The 20208-nt window shown below is 47.7% G+C and overlaps 1 protein-coding gene across 9 annotated transcripts in view; it reads left to right on the top strand.

Moving 5' to 3' along the window:
* Positions 1-20208, top strand: part of HDAC4 (histone deacetylase 4) — a 308256-nt gene that overhangs the window by 53148 nt on the left and 234900 nt on the right. For 5 of the 9 annotated variants that reach the window (XM_063099201.1, XM_063099228.1, XM_063099258.1 and 2 more), the window contains exon 1: positions 9970-10126. The exons of 1 other annotated variant lie outside the window; for it this stretch is intronic. Coding sequence is in view for 2 of the 8 variants with exons in the window: in XM_063099184.1 (XP_062955254.1) it covers positions 17018-17063 (46 nt within the window). In the remaining 6 variants the exon portion in view is untranslated. Of the gene's footprint in view, positions 1-9969; positions 10127-16996; positions 17064-19409; positions 19561-20208 lie in introns of those variants that run through there. 3 more of the 9 variants (XM_063099184.1, XM_063099177.1, XM_063099267.1) reach the window with 2 other exon arrangements.

Genomic DNA, 20208 nt, shown 5'->3' with positions numbered 1-20208 from the left:
GTTTATCATGCCCTTTAAAAAATGCTTTATCATATGCGTACATGTTCCTAAACAATGAGACTTTAGTTTTATATTTTTGAACTTTTTGTAAATGTAGTTATATGTTATATTTTATGTTCTGTGAGCGTGTGAGGCAGAATTGTTGTTGAGAACCAGTGTTTGGGCCCGTGGCTGTCGCTGACTGATCCCACTGGTGCCCCCTGTTATGAATTTTCACCCCTTCTCATCTTCCTGTGGATGGCCGTGTGGATGGTGTTCAGACGTGGCTGCTCTCACACGTGGCGTTGTGAACATTCTTGTGTGTATTTTTGGGCCTTCGCGGGCCCTCCTGGGGATGGGAGTGCGAGTCACGCCTGGGTAGTGATGCGACCGCCTGTGTGCCTCCTCTGGCTGCACCTGCCCCGTCCATCGGCAGCGCCCCGTACACCTGCCCTGCTGCTGTCGCTGCCCTGCTTGTGTCGCCCATCGCATCAGCAGTGTCCTGTGTGCCTGCCCTGCTGCTGTTGCTGCCCCGCTGCCCAGTTTGGTGGGGCGGAATCACCAGGAACTGGAGCTTCTTGTTCTGGCCGTTTGTATCTTCCCATGTGCAGCACCCCTTTTTCTGTTCAGTGGTTTGTTTTATTTTCTCATTGATTCGCAGAATTGGTATATCTGTGTGTCTGTATTTCCTTCCAACAGCTGGAAGCTGAGCCGCCGTGTATGTCGCCTCTACAGGACGGTCTTGGCTGTCCACCCTGCAGTCTCTCTTGACGAGCACGGCTCATTCATGTTAATCTTATACTTATTAATCTTTTTTAATGATCGTTATTGCTTTCTACAGTTTTTGCTCTTCATACTTACCCATGTATTTATTTTATTTGCTTACCATTTTTTGTTGAATGCCACATATTCTTATTTTTTTGGTCTTATTTTTCTTCCAGAAGTAATACCCTTTAGAAGTTTCTTCAGAAGCTCCTATGGTAGTAAATTTTTTCGGGTTTTTTTTGGTCTGTAAATGGCATTCTTTCACCTTCATTGATGAATGACACTATCACAGAGTAGATAGTTCTGGGCTGACAAATGTTTTTTCCCAGCCTATTGAATTCGCTGTTGAGTTCATTGCCCACATCTGTGTGTTTCTTTGTAGGCATTTCATTTCTCTCTAGGTGCTTTTATGATCTGTCTTAATCTTCTATATTTTCAGGAAACATTTTAATTTACTCATCTTGATATTTTTTGGACTCTCTTAATCTGAATATTAATGTCTTTGAATAATTCGGGGGAAATTTTAGCCCTTAACTTTTTCTTTTTTCCTTTTAACTTTTAATTTTGCTATAATTTCAGACTTACAGAAAAGCTGCAAGAATAGTCCAAAGAGTTGCTGTGTATATTATTTATACATATAATTTTTTTTAGAATCATTTGAAAGTTAGTGGTAGACATGTTATCCTTCCACCAATTAACCCCTGGTCTGATTACCTAAAAGCAAGGGCAGTCTCTCATCAACCCACATACGGTAATTGAAGTGAGAAAGTTAACAGTGATACAATCTTGTTCTCTGATTTGTAATGTGTATTTTACCACTTGTCTTAATAATGTCCTGTATATCAAAAGAAAATCTCAGATCCTGCATAGCATTTCATTCTTATTTCCCCCAAATCTCCTTTATCTAGAGCAGTCTCAGTCTTTGCTTATGTTTCATGACATTAATTGGAAGAGTATAGGGCAGCTATTTTATAAAATGCTCCTTGATTTGGGATTTTGGGCAGTTTTTCATGATTAGATGCAAGTGTGCCTTTTGGGCAGGGGCCACAGCAGTGATGTTTTCTCAGTGGGTCATGTTAGGGGTCCCTGACGTCCACTTGGTCCACTACTGGGGATGTTAACTTTGACTGCATGGTGAAGGTGTGTTGCCAGGCTTCTCCACTGTAGGGTTTCTGTCTTCACTTTGTCACTGGTAAGTGTCTGATAGGGAGACGCCTTGGGACTATGCAAATATCCTGTTACTCCCCAAACATTGACCCCTGCTTTCAGCATCCATTGATGATTCTTGCCTTAAGCTGTTGTTATTATGATGGTTGCCATGGTGACCAGTGATTTTTCTAGTCCCATCATTCTTAGAACATTCTAAGTTGACTTTCTACTATAAAGAAGAGCTTTCCTTTCTTCTTATTTACAAGGGTACTTCAGAAATTTGTGGAAAATAGAATTAAAACACAATACAAATCTTTTCGTGAACCTTTTCAAGACTTGTTTTATTTGCTTGTTTACTTTCGTTATTTTGAACTCATAGACTTTAAATTTATTAACTGCATTATAATCCTTTATTGTCAAAATCTATTGGTGTGCCCAAATTGTCCCAGATTGGCCAATGGTAGCCCCTTCATGCTAGCTCCTCTGGCAGGTCTCCAACATTGGGGCCCTTCTTTACTCTCTAATACAACAAAATGTTCTTGTCTCTCCTTGTACATTCCCTGCCCCAGCCCTGGGATTAGCTGTTTCTCCAAGGAGGCTTGGTTTCTTTTATCAGGGAGTGGTGTTGAGAGACAATCTCTGGGTACTGGGTGTGCTCAGAGCTTCCAGGCCCCTAAGCAGGTAGAGCTGGGAAGTAGACAGTGTGGGTAGATCTCGTCCTATGTGCGCGTGCACACAAACTCCTGGCTCTCACAGCGACACTTCCAGTTCCAACCCAACCTCACAAGGGCCATCTCGTCCCCTTTCCCTTTTCAAATTTGTTACCTTCTCCTCTGGCAATGAGAAATTTAGCTCCTAGAATCCACAATATTTTACTTATTTGTTCAGCTCTAGAATGCTTAGAAAGAAATCACTAAACTGTGCCTCTGTGAGAAAGAAGGCTGCCGACTGGAGCTCAGTGTTGCTTAGGACACATGGTCCACACGCTGTGCGCAAGAGCTGCTCTGAGTAGTGCTCATGCCCCACCCCAGTGTGGCTGTGTTGTTCACCTGTAATGTGTTTGCTTCATTGTTTCTGTTTGTGTTTCATTTTAAAGTTTTTTCCCCTCCTCGTATTTTTTATTTCATTTATTTTCACTTTTTGAGTATGCAAAACCTGAATGCAGTTTCAAAAGCCGGAACTGTATAGAAGCTGGGCTTAGAGAAGCGGTGTCCCCACCTTGCCATTCCTTTGTCCTTCACAGCCTTTCCCTCCTGGGTTGCCTTTTGGACAAATGAGCAGATGTACATACTTTATTTTGCCTTCTTTCTTGCACAGAAGGGACATTCTATAGATAACTCTTTTTCTCTGAGCAGTGTGTCCTGGAAATGGCTCCACATCTGTTCCCAGGTTCCTCTTGTTCGATGGTTGCTTCTGCTCTGATTCATCCAGCCACTCTCCTACGTGGGGACATCTAGGTGTGCTATGGTACATGCATGTGCACATCGGTATTGTTGGAGTTGTACCTTCAGAGTTAGTTTACAGAAGCAGTTTCTGTCCAAAGATAAGCACATATATGATTTTGTTAGATTTTACCATAATTTCAATTCCCATCAGTAACATGTGAGCATGCCTGTTCCCATGCGTCTTTGCCAGCAGAGTATATTACTTGTTTGCCAGTTTGATAGATAAGAAATGGTATCTCAGTTTGTGAGGGCCTTTTTTCTATCTTTGCCTTTGACCTGTTTTTCTGTTAGGATTTTGGTCTTTGTCCCCACAGTTTTTTTACAAGTTCTTCATATGTAAGGGATTTTATCCTTATCTGTCATATATACAAGAGCACTTCAAAAATGTGTGAAAAAATAAAGTTACAAAATAATACCAATGTTTCCATGAACTTTTTGAAGATCGCTCATCATATTGCAAGTAATTTCTCGCAATGTGTCCACTGTTTTTGATATTCTTTCTCATGCTTCTTTCGCCATGTAAAAAAGTTTTTTCTCCCATGGGTCAAACTTATTTTTTTTTATTGCGTCTGGATTTTCTCACCCATGTTTTCTTCTAGTGCATGTATGGTTTCATTTTTTACATTTAGATCCCTGATCCATTTGAAGTTTATTTTTGTGTGTGATGTTAGGTTTGGATCCAATTTTACCTTCTTCTATATGGCTTCCCAGTTGTCCCAGCACCATTTATTAAAAAGCCCTTTTTGTCCCAGCAGGTGAGATGCCACCTTATCCTACACTAGAATTCCATGTGTACCTGGGTCTGCGTCTGGACTTCGTCTTGTGTTGCCTCCATCGGTCTGTCCAGTTACTGTGCCAGTACTGCACGCTTTTATGTGTAGGGCTTCATGGTGTGCTTTAGTGTGTGGTTGGACTCAACTGCTTTCATTTTGAATGTTTTCTGGTCCTTGTGTATTTGAATTGTGTGTCCTCTCCCATTGTCTCTCTTCTTTCTTTCTGGAACTCTGATTAGATGTATGTTAACACATCTCCCTCTGTCCTTCAGGACCCCTAACCCCTCATAGTTTTCCTGTCTTTATCTTTCTGTGCTGCATTCCAGGTTATTTCTTCAGTGCTATTTTACCATCTAACAATTAATTCTCTCTTCAGCTCTATCTACTTGATTATTTAACTCACTCATTTAGTTTAAAATTTTAATGAGTTCAGTTTTTATTTCTACAAGGTATAGTTGGATCACTTTCAAATCTGCCTGACCATTTCTGATAATAATAATAACTGATACATATAATCCTGTTTACTCCTTACTCTTCCTTCAGAGAAGGTGTGGGCTACTATAATCCCACTTTGGCAGGTGGGAAACTGAGGCACAGAGAGGTTAAGCAGCCTGCCTGGGGTTGCACAGTTACTAAGTGACAGGACTGATAGTCACCAGCTCCAGTGTGACCCTCAGATGACCTTGCCTGCTTCTTCAAGCATATCGTTCACAAGTATTTTGTAGCCAGTAACTGATTTTCCTATAATTGATGTCTCTCCTGGCTGACTCCCACCCTTGTGGTTTTTGATTGTGACTTTATGTCCTTATAAATTTCCATGGGCATTCTTTTTGGACTGACAGCATGCTCACCCAGAGAGGATTTGTGCTTATTTCTGCCTGGTTGCCTGGGCAGCACCAACTGGGGTGTACCTTGGGATGCATGTGCCATGGGTGTTTGTCAGGTCTCATGGGTTGTTTGAATTTCTTCCCCAAGCCACTGTGTGGTGATCTGTGGTTATGAATTCTCAGGGGGGTCTTCGATTTGCCCCCTTCTAGCCACGTCAAGCCCAGGCATGGACACATCTCTTCCGAGGCCTGTTTCCTGGCTTCCCCTGCCCCTGAGGAGGGCACTGCAGTCTAACTCCATGTCTGCTCTCACAGTGGCCCTGTGGGCAGTGGGGACAGACACCAGCCTCCAAGCCGGCTTGTGTCTCTGGATTCACCCTTCCTTGAGCTGCTGTCTTCTGAGGGTCTTTTTACTCTCTTATTCAGCTTTGCATAAAGATGATCGAAAAAGTGCATCTGCCGTGTTGCCACACACTGTCTTCTCTCCATCCTCACTTCTCTCACCAGAGCCATAGACTGGCTTTCCTCTGAGGCCCTTGTTTTCACAGAAGCAAACCTTCTCTGTGCATGTGACTTCAAGCACACAGCCTGGGAGATCTGGGGGTACAGAGGTGTTATGCACCTGACCATGCCAGCCATATTTGTTATGTGACATGGAAAACTGTGTGGAATGTCTCATTGTCATTGACCACTTGACAGCGTATGAAGAGTCCAGACTGTTATACCAAAGCTCTGTTGGAACAGTCACACCTCTGACTCGAGGAGTGGGTCCACGAACAGTGTGGATCTATTTGGCTTAAGCCCAGAAAAGTTGCCAGTCTTCAGAGTGGAGGCCAGGCCCAGTGTGTGATCATCTCTTAGGTTTCTGCTCAAAGCTCCTTACTTCTGTGATGCTAAAATTAGTCACTGGCTGCTGCGGGGACATTTACATCACCTCACTTTGTCAAGTGCTTTTGTTGCTTTCCAATAAGAGTATATTTAAAAATATGAAATGAATTCAAGCTGCACCCAGATTCTGCTGCTGAGACATCTTCATGTTGGTAAGTGGTGGAGTCTGGGAGGTGATAGTAGGGTGGGTCTTCCTTGTCCTGCCACCTTGGGACATTCTGGAGGGCGGCATGTGGACAGAGATCAAGCCTAAGCCAAGCTCCTCAGCCCTCGGGCACCCATGTGTGGGCCAGGCCTCCTTGGGCTGCTTGCTCCTCTGCACTGCACTTGTGTCTCTGCCCCCTGCCGGTGAGGAGGTCACACCCGGCCAGAAAGAGGAGCCCAGGAAGCTTGACAGTGCCACCCATCCGTCCTCCAGGTGGAGGACTGGAAGGAACTTTGCATGCCCTGGGCCTCCTTACGTACATGAGGGAGCCAAGAGGGATGCGGTCTGCCCAAGGTTGCCAGGCTCCTGCCAGCCCAGTCCCAGGACCAAGGTCCTGGCTGTCTGCCGAAGCCTTCTCTCTCCATTTTGCTGGGCTGATTCCCCAGGAACAGAGCAGCAGGACCATTATCTTGTTCTGTCACCAGTGCTGAAATGCGGAGTCGTGGCTGAGCACCTTGGAGGACTGCCACAGAAAAACAAACTTAAAACAAACTTGCCATGTGGGGGACATACTGGCAGAAACGGTCTTTGTTCTAGATGCAGTTTTCCATTTCTAGGAAGGCAAACGTGAAAGTTTTAATTTAGTTGGACATGTAAATAAGAGAATGATTGTACTTTCCTCTGTAGCAGTAGAGTAGTTCATTTTTGTGAACAAACTGTCAATAACAGTCAAGTGTTTGCTTTAGAAAGGAGGACAATAAGAACAAATTTTTACTCTGGGATTTTGCTATCTGGCTTTGGCCTTTGTTCAGATAATTGAAGGAAGGGCCCTAAGTGTGTGCACACGCATGTGTGTGCATGTGTGTGCATGGATTCTTTGGTGACCGGAGGCAGCAAATTCCACGTGGGTGACCGCGGTCTGGGAAGATGGGGTTGCACAGTCGCCTGTATGCCGTCTGGGGAGGGATTGTGTGTCTCCAGCTGTGGAGGCAGTTTCCTTCTTGTTCGCCCCCTGTGAACTCAGTGCCCTGCTGCCAGAGTCATGGCAAGGGGACTGCAGGTCTCTAGTTGAGAGAGCGATTCTCACCTGGCTGGCGCCCCTTTCCCTGCCCTCCTTCCAGGTTGTGGTGCGGTAGGTGAGCACGTTGGCGTCCCGGTGCTCTTTGATGGTGATGGTTTTATGTTATTGCTGAGGTTCCTCAAGTCTAAACTGAGATCTTCTGGTTGTGATTTTCTTGACCTTTTTTCTTGTTAAGACTTCTGTTGAGCAGTCTTTCCTCTCAGTCTCCCCTTCCCCACGTTAGTTTAGTGCCCTAGTGAACCACAGAATCTTAGCCCTGGGAGGTAGATTTAAGGTAACCCTTTACGAGCTCTTCGCTTCAAGGGGCAGGGCCAAGAGCCACCCTGTGGTAACCCAAGGCCACCAAGGTCAAGGACTGGGCTGGCTGGGGACCAGACCTCTCTGCTGTGTCACCCTTAGGAAAAGCTGCCATTTCACCATTCTATTGCTGTTTTAACACCTGCTGTTAATAGCCTCAGCGTGGGAACTTTGTGTCAGAATGCAGTTTAAAATATGTGTTTTAATGTTTGTTTAAAACAGACACTTGAAGTTCTGTAGGAAATGGAGTCCCCCGTGTGTGATTTTGCAGGGACCAGGCTGTCCTCTCCTGCCACAGGTCACAGATGATGGTAGGAGCTCCCATTCCTACAAAGTCCTCAGTATTTGGTGTCGTTTTATATCTTAAATCTGTCATTTTCATCTTGATGGTGTAACACTCAGGCTTACATTTCCTGAGTGTTTAGAAAGAAATGCTAGGTGTTATGTGTTCCATGGGTGAAGGCGGCTGGCGCCAGCTAGGAACACTTCATCCGCTGTTTGCGTACTGCTTGACATGTGCTGCCCAGGATCACTGCCTGTGTCTTGGGGCCAAGCGCCTGCTGTTGCCAAATGCTGCAACACGGTGCAAAACCAGCGTGCCAGACACCCCAGTCATTTTTAGTCACATGCTGTGAAGGCTGAGGCAGGCCAACAAGAGGTACCCCTGAGTCCAGGTGTATGGAGAGCACAGTGGGGCCACGCTGTTCTCTGTGGGGCCCAGCACTGCAAAACTCTGCCCATGAGGCTGCCCCACAGGCATCTCACTCTACCTGATTGTAAAGTGGAACTGACGCTGCCTGGAAAAAACAAAATCACATGGCACTTATACAGGTAACATTAGGCAGCTCGTTCATCCCACGCTGGTGTGATTTTTTTTTTTTTTTAAATATGGATAAAAACCACGGGCATCTATTGCAGAGATGATTATATGATGTATTTTCAATACAACCCAATAGAGATTCGTTCTCTTGTCAGTGGCTCTCGGATGAACGTGCGGGTGGTTGATGCCAGTGGCTTCTACCTTTCCCCTGCATGGTGGCTCTGCCAGGCTCAGCTTCCTGGAGAGAGAAGGCCTGCAGGGACTGAGGCTGCAAGTTAGGCGCCACAGTGTCACAGGCCCCTTCCTTGGGGACCTGTCTGCAGACCTCAGGCCTTTTCTAGTATTTTCAAACAAGCCTCATACCCTGGAGGGCCTGCAGCAGGAGCTGGATTCTTTCTCCGTATCTGGGAAAAAACACCTAGTTGTAGGTGGGAATGGCAGTGGCTGTGCCCTGCCCATGGTGTGGCACTGAGAGCCCTTCCTTGGGAGTTTTCCAAGTTGGAGCTGTGGGGAGAGGCTCCTTCATATCTGATGGCTGAACTGGGGCATGTGGGTCCAGGAGCCACTGGACTCAATTTTGGGCACTAAGAAGGATAAATGAATGGCAGACGATAGGCAGGCAGACCCCTGACTTGTCGCCCTGAGCTTTTGGTGGTGCTGGTCCCTGAGTCCTGCTGCCTTTCTGGAGAGGCATTGTGGGTGGGTGGGGTGCTCTGGTTTCTGGGAGCCTCCCTGGCGCTTTCCGTCCACTCCTCCTCTTAGCTTATTCAGGTTCAGGTTTGGCTTCCATCCTCAGCAGCCAGCAGAGCCTGGACTTTTTACTGAATCCAGATGACAGATCCAAATCTGGAAGTAGGCAGGAGGGGAAGAGCCTTATTGTGGTTTAGTGGTTTGATTCCGAGCACCTGCTATGCACAAGGCCCCTTAGGTGTATGACTGAGCAGATGTTTGCTCCCGCTGTGAAATCTGACTTCTTCTGGACTCAAGAGGATGGGCAACTCAGGACAACTCTGGAGAAATACTGTAACCTTCCTGTCGGACTCTGGCCCCAAGGGCTACCGTGACCCACCTCCCTCTGTGCCTCGTGCGTCCAGATGGTAGTGTGGGAGGGAGCCGCTTCCGGATCACACTGTCGAGGGGCTCCTGGCTCCGAGGGTGGCATCGTAACATCACACCTCAAGTGTGTGGTTGGAATGTTTTATTAACAACAATCCTCACAGCCTCCCTAAATAACCTAAGGAAGGATGACGGGGTGGGGAGAGTTTGCCTTCCAGATAAGTCTCTAGAGCTCCTGGGACACTTGCTGGCAGTGCTGTGCCCTCAAGGTGGAGACCTTCTGGCTTGAAATCTTCCTTCGCCCCTTGGTCCCCCAGCCGGGAGGGTCTCCTGAGCATGCCTGGATTCTGGGCGTGCCATGACCCTGTGTGCAGTCACTGTCTTGCACATCCTCAGGGCTGAAACCTCTCTCTGGGTGGAGGGAAATTAAATGCCAGCCAGAGATCAATTGTACTTTTTTCAAATTTGAGTGTGGAATGAGAGGAAGAAATTGGGAATGGAACTCAATTGGAATAAAGAGCACCCGAGAAGACGGTGTCTTGCTTCGGGCTTCCTAGGGTGTTTGCTGTGAATGCTGGGTTTAAGCTTGGAGTGATGCGGCCTCTGCACTAAATTCGGCATGGTAAACATTCATGGGCCCAGATGTAAACAGCGTACTGGGGCATTCTTTGCAAGTCTTGAGCTGAAACTCTTGTGGCGATCCTAGTATCATCTGCTTGTTATGTAATGTGACAACATGGACATGAAATAGAAACCAGATGTCGGGGCGGAGCGAGGGAATGCTTTCTCAGTGTACCCGGGAGAGCAGGACTGGAGTTTTCTCCTGTATGGAAGCATCGGCTGCCCTTTGAAAGACGACTTTGGAGGGGTTACTGGGATTAAACAGATGTCTTGGCTGAAGGTAAAGTACCAATTCAGTATGATTAACTCTTTTTAAAGAAACTTATAAAGGATTTCTATGCTCTGTTATGTAACTGCAGAGTATTGTTCCGAGTGACCCAGTGACTTATCTAGAATCAACTTAGGACATTTCAACTCAAGCCCTGGGGGAACAGAGGGCATTGTTCCACCTCTGCTGACCCTCAACGTGCTTCTGAAGGGTTTGGGTTTAAGAGTGAAGGGGACATGCATTTCATCTGGTGATGTGCTTGCTTGTGTGGCAGGGAGCAGGGAGAACTCTCAGTGTGTGGTGGGACCTCCCTACTCCCTGTACCGATCTGTGAAGAGAGAGGTGGCTGGCAGACAGCAGACCTCTGCGCCAGGGGCTCCAGCCTCGAGGTGTGCGCAGTGACCCTGGCCCCTGCGCCCAGCTGGGGGGTGGACCTTGGAGGCCGCATTACCTGCGCTCTGCCTGGCCCGCACCAGGAACACACACCTGGATGAGAAATGCCGTGAGCAGTAGCCAGCTGTGACTGGAGGTTATGTATTTCACTCTGACTAAAGACCAAAAATATCTCCATTTCAGAGAAATCTGCAGATTCCTTACTTTGCTAAGAAGACCCTCGGGAAACAAAGCTAGGAATCTTGGCCATGAACTTCCTGAGTTCATTAAAACTTTGTGGAAGTGTTGCATTCTTATTAGGAAAATCTGTTGCCAAATGACGTGCAGGTTATCCTGTTGTCCTGTGTCTCCAGGCAGCCAGCTCAGGAAGGGTTTCTTACTTCCTCTCTATAAAATGATAGCTCATATTAACAGAGCGCTTTCTGGATGCTAGGCCCCGTGCTAACTTGTTAATGCAATTTCTTAGTAATCCTCAAAATACACCTGTAAAAGTAGGTACTTTTATGATCCCCATTTCACAGATGAGGTAACTGAGGCCCAAAGAGTAAGTGACTAGCCCAGGCTCTCACAGTTAGGGGCTGCCATCTTTGGCTGCTCCTAGCTCATCACGTGGCCACTGGCTTCAGGGAGGGCAAGAACCCTTCACTGAATGGGTGCTGCTGGCTTTGTGTGTCCAACTTGCAGGTAAGCACTGGAAGTGGGGACAAGAACTATGATGGTGACAGCGTGTGATGCCGATCGGGCCTGCTGTGGAGACACATGCAGCAGTTCTTAAATACGTGGTAGCCATTGGGCACTTCAGTCCAGTGCCTCCTTCCCGTTGTGGCCACTTGGCCCTCCAAGGGCTTGGGGTACCTGCCCTTCAGGGCCCCTCTCACCCAAGCATCACGGTAAAGCTGCTGCTGTGTCAGGCATGGCTCTGCAGGACTTTGTTCCTAAATATAACCCCTTCTTCTTCTTTCTAAAAATAGACCACAGTCCCTGTACGAGGATGGCAACTTAGTCATGGAGCCCACCCCAGCCCCTGGGCTTTGTGCCCAGGGCTCTTCTTTTTCTTCATGTCATGGGTTCCAGACTCTTCTTGGGCACCAAAGGTGGGAAGAAGGCACAGATCTGGAGGATGTGACCTGAGGAAGGTTATCCTGACAGCTTGGCCCTTTGCGGGTCTGCTGGAGTGTTTTAGGCCCAAGGGTGAACTTGGGGAGGAAGACGGCACTGCCCACCCTGGCCTCTGGCCCCTGTGGCCCCTGAGGCTCCCAGGTCCCTCTGGGCCAAGGAGGTGGTGGCAGGAGGCTCAGTCCCTCCCTGTACACATGAAGGTCCTCATGCATCTCTGCAGCCCCTTCCAGAAGATTCTCTCCATGAACCACCTTGGCCTGGCACGGGGGGTGGGGGAACGAGGCAGGGTAACTGGGGTAGGGTGGGGTTCTGCCTTTGCTCTTGTCGTTTTTTCATGACCGGCACTCAGCCAGTGAGTGCACCGGTCAGTCCTATATAGGATCCGAACCCGCGGCGGGAGCGTCGCCGCGCTCCCAGCGCAGCACTCTACCAAGTGCGCCACGGGCTCGGCCCTGCCTTTGCTCTTGTATCACATTTAAAACCAGGCAGGTCCTGAGGCCATGCTGTTCTGTACCCAAGGGCCTGGGTTCTGCTGTAGGCTAGAAGGTGTCTGGGGCATGTGGGGGCCCTGGCGCTAAGCAAGTATCCCATGGCTTTGTTTACATCAAAGGCATCTTTTGCAGCTTATGTTTTGCGTCATGAAGGTCGTGAACCTGGAGTGTGTCGGGTGACTCTGATTTGATGGCCATACAGCCGAGTGTGGAGACGTAAGGGTGGTTTGGCCCTGGATCAGGTGTTAGACAGACACTGCTTCCACCTTGGTAGTGATGCCTCAGCAAATGGGCCTGGCTGGGGTGGCTTCTGAGGCCCGTGTGTCCTATGCTGTGGTCACTGGCTTGCTGACCTGTTTCAGGGCTCACCTGCCTGCCAAGCAGCTGGCAAGCCCCTGTAATCTCTAAAGAGCTGGGCTTTTTCTGTCTTCTGAATTAATGAGAAGACGGGAAGTGATAGGAAAATAGGTGAAAATCAGATATATTCAGGAAAATGACTTCACAGAGAACATCTGGGTCCCTCCAAACCCAGATCCACCATCAGTCTCTAGAAGGAAAACTGACTGAGATTGGCAGCAGTCTCAGATCTTGAATCATCAAATAATTAAGCATAATGTTTCTCATGTATTAAACAAAGCAGTCTAGAACACTAGAATAATTTCAGTTTCAGGGGAACTGAAACCATAGCATCAAGCTTGCCTGAAGTACTTCATCAATCTGAAATCCAGGTGGGTCCCTGTTTCTTTAGGTTTGCTGCTTGTGTGTCATCTCAAGCATTTCTCAAATTCATGGCCTGTGAGGGCCGCCATGGCCTCGTTCCCAGTGGCCCTTAGGGAATGGGAGTCAGGGGAGTGTCCACAAAATATTCATGTTTACAAATTAATTGTTTGTGTGTGTGTGCGAGTGTGTAAATGTATTTAAACTTGAAATACAAGTTCCACTTGTCCATTAGTCTGGGGATGGCAGACTTTAGTTAGTGACCAACTGTAACTAAGCGCACAAACGCAAATAATTTGAACACGATTGAAAACCAAATTCGGTTCTTACTCATTCTACCTACAAACCTGGAAACTCCTAGAACTTGTTTATCATTCATTCTTGACAATAGTTCTTGCAGAAATAGTGTTTCTTATGTACAGAAATACAAAAGAAAAAGAAAACTTGGGAAGCTCCTTGCCCTTCCTCTTCGGGCCTAGCAGGGTTGTTCATAAAGACGGGCTGGAGTGGGGGCATCTTGCCCAGTAAAGGAGATGTGGACCCACGTGAGTAGCTGATGCCAGGCTAAGCAGAGTTGTCCAGGCCAGCAGAACAAGGAACGTTTCCTACCATTGCTCAAAAAGTGAAGTGAGGATGGAGGTTTGCCAGACAAGCTCCTGACATTGTCTCCAGTGCACCTGCCATCACTTTCAGAAACCTACAGCCTCCCAGCAGGGATGGAAACTGACTGCTTGACAGAAAAAGTCACATGAATGTGGCTCTATTCATGCCACTCAAGCTGATTTGTTGTCTGTACTGAGGAAACTCACTGAGCCTTCTCCGTGTGGCACTGCAGCAATGGGTGTATTTGCCCCACATGCAGGTTGTCCAAACAACCTGCAGTGCAGGCCCCTGCCTCCTGTCTTGCCCCAGGCTGGCTGGACCATAGTGCTGGACTCTCCTGCTAGACATGGGCATGGGGTTGGACTGTGTGCATCTCACTGTGTGCTCTTTGCTGGGCCGTGTGGGTCACTATGGGGACCCTGGGCTCCAAGTCATTTGCATTTTCACATGTTTTTTTTTGTTGTTATTAACTTTAGAAAATCATTCCCACTTTCTATAAAATAGGAAACAAACATTACCCTCAGATTCCCACCCACAGTACGAGGGTGACAGCTTTATTGAGGATTCTCCGCCCCAGGGGCCTACAGCAAGACACTGTAGTGCTTACCGGGCCTGGCGAAGAGGACACTGCCATCTGTGTAAAGTTTTCTCTCAGTCCTAGGTCTCATTTTAAAACATCATGTCTTTTGAAGAACAAGCAATTTCCATGGGCTTAAACAACTTATTTTGCACACTGAACTTTTAGGAGGTTTTCATGTCTGTTACATTGTACCCTCTATCATCTTGGGAGCTCTGAGTTCAGCAGAGCCTGTGTTGTTAATCTGCATTTTTAAAGTATTAATAATGAAAGTCACACCAGTCCACCACCTGGAATGATTTCACTCTTGTGATGTACCCAGAGTTTACTCGGCTTCTCTCATGTAATCCTCACAGCATGCAGTAAAAATACTTGAAGCAGGTACTTTTCCTGCACCGACTCCCACCCTGGGCTCACACTGACTGAGGGCCTTGTGCACTTGCTGCTTTTATCCTCACATAAAAGGTTACATATGAGGACGCCGACTCAGAGGAGTTAAGCAGCCGGTCAGAGGGCAGCTGCCATAGGTGGGGAGCTGGACTTGCCTCCAGTGGTCTGACTCTAGAGCCAGTGGGCAGCTTTATGGAGGAGTGGCAGGTGGGCCCAGGTGGCCGCTCTGTGAGGAAAGCACTGGATTCTTCCTGGCACGTGAGAGAGGCAGGAGCTGGGACCTTGGTGCTGAGCATCAACAGGGACACCAGGGGAGAGGACGTGGAATTTGTGAGTGTCTGGGGTCTCTTGGGCACAACGGTGTTCTCTCAAGTGCAGGTGAACACCATGCCATGCAGTCCAGTGCAGGAGACACAGCTGCTTTTTATGAATGAGGAAAGAGCACTCTTGTTGCTGCATGATGCAGTTTACAAACATGCAATTTTTGCAAATAATAGAGATAGCTTCAGGTCTGACTTGAATTTTTTACTTGACGCAACAACTCAACATATTGATTTCCTCATCTGTGAGTTTAAAAGAAAAGCTGAAAACGTTATGATGACCAGAGGTCTCAGCAAACAGCTGTACTGAGAAAGGGGTGGGGGCAGACACAGACCAGTGTGCTGCTGTGTGTCCTGGTTACCAGTGCCTGAGGCGGAGGCACATGGCGTCACCGGCACGTGCTGAGGACTCTGCCTGGGTGCCTCTCGCACCAGCAGGCTGTGCCGTGGATGCCTGGTGATGGCCACAAGAGGAGGACGAATGTTTTTCTTTGCAGTAGATGATGGGTCTTGGTGAGCAGAGGAAGTGGAATTTTAACTAGATATTAGAGAAAGACAAAAATAAATACAGTAGAGGAGATAAAAGGCAAGAAATCACCAAGTCTTTGGGGCTCCCAGGGACCCCATCCTTTAGACCGTGGCATGCCTGTCCTTGCTCCCCCTTGTTCCCAGGTCTGAGAAGCTGGGCATGGAGGTGGGGACAGGCCAGGGCCAGGCATCACACACCTCGAGGGTGGAGTCGGGCATCATTGCCAGTTGAATCCAGGTGCCCACTTCGAGCTCTGAGCCGGTTTCCTGCTCAGTACACCAAGCTGATAACATCTGCCACCTCGGATCGCTTTGAGGACTCGTGATGTGAGGTAGCAGCTGACACCCAGCACACCATTGCCCAGGCAGCGCTGCATCTGTCTCTTCCCTGCTGCAGGCGCTCCGGTGTGGCCTCTCCTTGCAGAGGGCTCGGCTGCAGCACCCTCTCTCCCTGCTTGATAATGTCAACATTCATACCCCAAGTGCTCAGCAAGGCCCCTCTGATGGGTAAGAACTCCACTTGAGAGAGGCTTTTTGGGAGGAGGAATCAGATGACTTACCTTTCTTAAAAGTGAATGATTTTTAGATGACTGACTTGGATGACAGTCTCTCCGTGAAGCAGGCCACTGTGGTGGCAGCTCAGCCGGAGGAGAGTGGAGAAGGGCGGCATGTTCTTCAGCCGGGGCCTGGAGGGAGGGCTTGGGGGCTGGGCCTTCTCCACCAGATGTTGCCAGGCTGCCTGTTACTTCCACTGTGCGGCTGGAAGAAGGGCGGTACTAGTTGGGATGATGGAGTACTTGGTTGGCACCACCACGTGGATTCTCCTTCCATGGGGACGCTGCTCCTTCCAGATCTTCTGTGGATGTATCTGTGAGTCTTGCTCAGGAGAGCAGGTTTCAATAACCTGGGTTCTGTGGAAGGGGCTCCTCTCTGCTCCTGTCTCCTAGCTTGGCACGCCTTAGAGATGGGCCTGTGAGGTTAGATTATCACTTTTACTTTGAGCAGCCAGGTGAATTTGCTGCCAGTTTGCCTTGTCCTTGACTTTGAAATGAAGTCACCCAAACATCCGTAGAAACCCCAGCTGGATGCTTCCTTTGGCCAACATCGGGTTCTGGACTTTGGCCTCTGCCCGCCTGTTCATCATGAAGGCTCACACGCACTCCTGTGGGGAAAACTGTTCTCCAACCAGAGTAGATGTAAGTTTTTCGAAGTGAAGCCTGTAGGAGTAGCTGCTTCCGTCCCTTCGTGGACTGAGAGTGATGATACTAAGGATGTGCTCTGGTTCATTTGGTGAGCTGGCTGTTTACAGCATCAGTAGACGTTATTTTCTGAGGCTTTTTTTTTTTTTTTTTTTAAAGAAAACATGGGTCACTTCGGTCTCAGGCATGATCCTCAACAAGACTTCTGACAGAAACACAGCTTGGTCACATATACCATTCAGTAACCACACTATAGTCACATTGTAGCGTTTGATTACACTTTTCTCCTATTTTTATTTTTATTTTTTCTATAAAGAAACAATTAAAGCACCAGCAGGGTTTAGAAATGTGGATCGTTTTGGAAGTCTCCACTGACTGTTGGCTGCTGTCTTGTCCTAGACTCATGGTTATGTTAAGAGCAGATAGAGGACAGTTACATTTGGGCTAAGCCAGCAGAGGAACATTCCACAGTAGTGAGAAACTCACGCACTATAAAGTATGCCACAAATCATGTTATCACTTCTGATAACGGCTGGAATGGGAGACAGACTTCTCAGAGCCAGAACATGGGTAGAGGGGACACACTCCCTTTTCAGAGGGTGCCTCCGGCTGGTAAGTAAAAGAGCAGGAGACAGGCTGTCTCCCATGAGGAATGTTGGCTGTTTTTACCTGGACGGCTCTTGCAGAAAGTCTCATTCTCCTTGAGGCTAAGGGATGAAACCGAGAGGACCAGGCATTGAGGTCTGGACTTTGCTGGTTGGGGCCCAGGGCAGAAGTCAGAGCTTGTCTTTTAGAGAATAGAGGCACACAGAGCAAGGGCCGCAGGGAAGGGTCTCACATGGACCCGTGAGGGCGATGGGCCCCTTGATTTCCCTTCTCCTTTATCTCTTCCCACCAGCAAGCAGTGTGAAATTATGGGAGAGGACAAGGAGGAGGAGAACAGTCTGGAAAAATTCTGTGAGAACTAATAAGGGGGAAATTGGGTGTTTTTACAATTCCCAGGGATTCACTAGGAAACAAAGGTGTGCTACGTCCACTTCTGTGTTTTCCCTCCCGTTCTGCAGGAAAACTTGACCCAGCTTCATCCACATTTGTGGAATAAATTCAGGTGCAGTCGGGGATTTTTTTTTTTTTTTTTTTTTTCTGCTTCTTTGGAGGAAGAGGAAAAGACACTGGGATACAAAGACAGCTTTGTAAAGAAGAGACCTCCTTGGCCCTGCAGTCCAGAACTTTGTACGGTGGTGGAAACAATCCGCAGTGCACTGCCAGTTAGGGCCACCACCAGGTGTGTGTGGCTGGTGCAACTGAGGAAGCAAATTTTAAATTAAATGAAATTAAATTTAAGTAACCACATGTGGCAAGTGGCTACTTACAGTGCAGCTCTAAGGCAGGCTGTAGATTGAGGGTATAAGGATCACTATTTAGCTATTTGAATATGCAAGGTTTAGTCAATCCTTTTGAATTTGCCAGTCGGAATAGGACAGGGGAATGCTTGTTGGAATGGGAATATCTTAACAGTGGATGGCCTGTGCCAGTGTCAGTACAGTGCTGGATTTATGATCTTTTCCAAGGCTGTTAGTAAGATGGCAGCAAGAGAGTTCTTTGTCACAGAAAAGGACACGCCAACTGGTCCTAGTGAAGGTTCACCCTCAAGTCAGGAGAAGTTCATAGGACACAAGTGCTTCTCTTTTTATCTCCACCCACCCACCATGCTCCAGGACTCCTTCTCTCTTCCCCATCTTCTCGGTCTCCAGCTATGTCCCTGCAGGCTCACAGCCATTGTCCTGGCTGCAGTTTGGCTTGTCCTGTGTGTCCCTCTTGTGTCACACGCATGGGAGCAGGGCAGTTTGAGTGGGATGGGAGTGGCAGGGCAGGCAAGCAGACCCCATGGGGCTTTGCTCAGCTCCATGTCTGCAGATGTCACAGGGAGCCCCCGTGCAGACAGCCTCACTTGGGATCCTGCCTGGGCTCTTCTGTAGTTTCTGTGTATGCTACTGAAAATGACTTGGCCAATAAGTGGATGTTGGTTTCTAACCTGTTAAACATCAATGCAGACAAATAGGAGTACTGCCTCCCTGAGTACCTGCGGTAAGCCCCGCCCCTCACCTGCACGTCTTCTGCGTCTGTACCCTGTGCCTGGGTTGTGTGGGGATCACAGCACCTGTTTGTGATTAGACCACATAAGCATTTTATTCAGATTGGTCAGATAAATTAGAGTGCCTTTGTCCTGGTTATTGCGCCACAGTATGTCCCTGTGCTGAAATATCTGTGCTTGGCAGCAGCCTTGGGCTATTAAAAGAAAAAACTGATAAGCCCAGATTCTGTTGTGCAGGACAGTCAACGGTGATGGGTTTTCACTCATGTCAACAGTTGGTGTGCTGGCATTCGGAGAATATTCATGTTGGCAGTCTACGACCCCATTCCAATTTTTGAATATTTGGAATAAGATGTAGGATATGACAAAGAAGGGCCACTTCCTGACACTGTCCATTTTTGAGGAAATAGTGTTGTTCATCGTACGACACAGTTAATTCTCTGAGAGATTATTGATAATTAGGTGAAAGTCATCTAAAATGTTATGTTTTCTTAATTTAAGAGCCATTCTAGCCTAGCCCCTGTAGGTGAAATGCAATGATTTCCACACTGTTGGGACCTGGATAAATGAGATTTAGCCATGATTTCATGGCTTTGCATAAAGTGGCAGAATGTCCCTGTCCATGTTGATCATATGTGCACTCATCCCTGGGATTTAGATAAAGCAGAGCCTGTACTGTGGATACGGTGGCGTCTGCCTCCAAGGTGGTTGTGAAGACTGAATGACGAATTTCCCGTAGCTCACGTGGCTTTCGTCAAGTGACGATGGTGACTGTGACGACTAGGGTTGCTCAGACACTCATCGTCTGTGTACACCATTGAACTTCAGGTTGCCCCCACTGTCTCCCCTAAGATGCAAGGGCTCTAGTGTTTACAGATCTCTACTGTGTGTCAGCTTCTGGAAGCATCTTCTTTCATGCCTCGGAGGTGCCCAGGGGGTCTGCCAGCCTCTGAGAAGCCGCAACTTGTCCAGGGGACCAGCCAAATCCATCATGAAATCTGAATTTGATCCCAGGTCTGTCTGCTTCCGGAATGCCCAGACTTTTCCTTACTGTTTCCTGAGCTTGCTTTCATCCAAATATTTGGTTAGGAGAATTATTTAGTTTGGTGTTTCTTGTTTATATTTTAGTTCATTAATTTTTTATCACGTGAAGTCGGTTCACCTATTTTGATTTTAGGACACTTACATACCTATGATACACAGGTATCTGTTCCATATTGCACTTATTCCTGTCTTTTTTCAGCATCTTCGCTTCTCTGCCTTAGTGGTGGTGGGGGTGTGGGTGCAGAGGCCCTCAGCAGCACCAGCAGCAGCGGTCAGAGTCACTTCTCTTGAGGGATCTGTGGAATGGACATGTTGCTCCTTGGATGTGAAAAACACCATTCACCTTTTTGTTTGGAAACTTTGCTTTCCCTCTCTAGGTCTCAAGTTTCTAAAAAGTTCTGAAGTGATGGACATGGTCTTTCTGGGATTTTCTTTTCATGTCTGTGGTCTCCAGTGTGGCAAAGCTCCGTGTATGGTGGGCCTGGGCTGAGAAGGCACTGATGTTGTGGGGGCTCACGGTGAACAAGATGAGAGTTACCCACAGTGATGGGTGACTTCTATGGTGTGCTGCGTGGCCTGGCACCGCAGAGCTCAGTCAGCTACCAGCGCTGCACGCGA

This window comes from Cynocephalus volans, chromosome 1 (genome assembly GCF_027409185.1).
Source record: "Cynocephalus volans isolate mCynVol1 chromosome 1, mCynVol1.pri, whole genome shotgun sequence".
Classification (NCBI taxonomy): domain Eukaryota; kingdom Metazoa; phylum Chordata; class Mammalia; order Dermoptera; family Cynocephalidae; genus Cynocephalus; species Cynocephalus volans.
The sequence above is the reverse complement of the archived record's forward strand: the minus strand, read 5'-3'. Positions and strand labels throughout refer to the sequence as shown.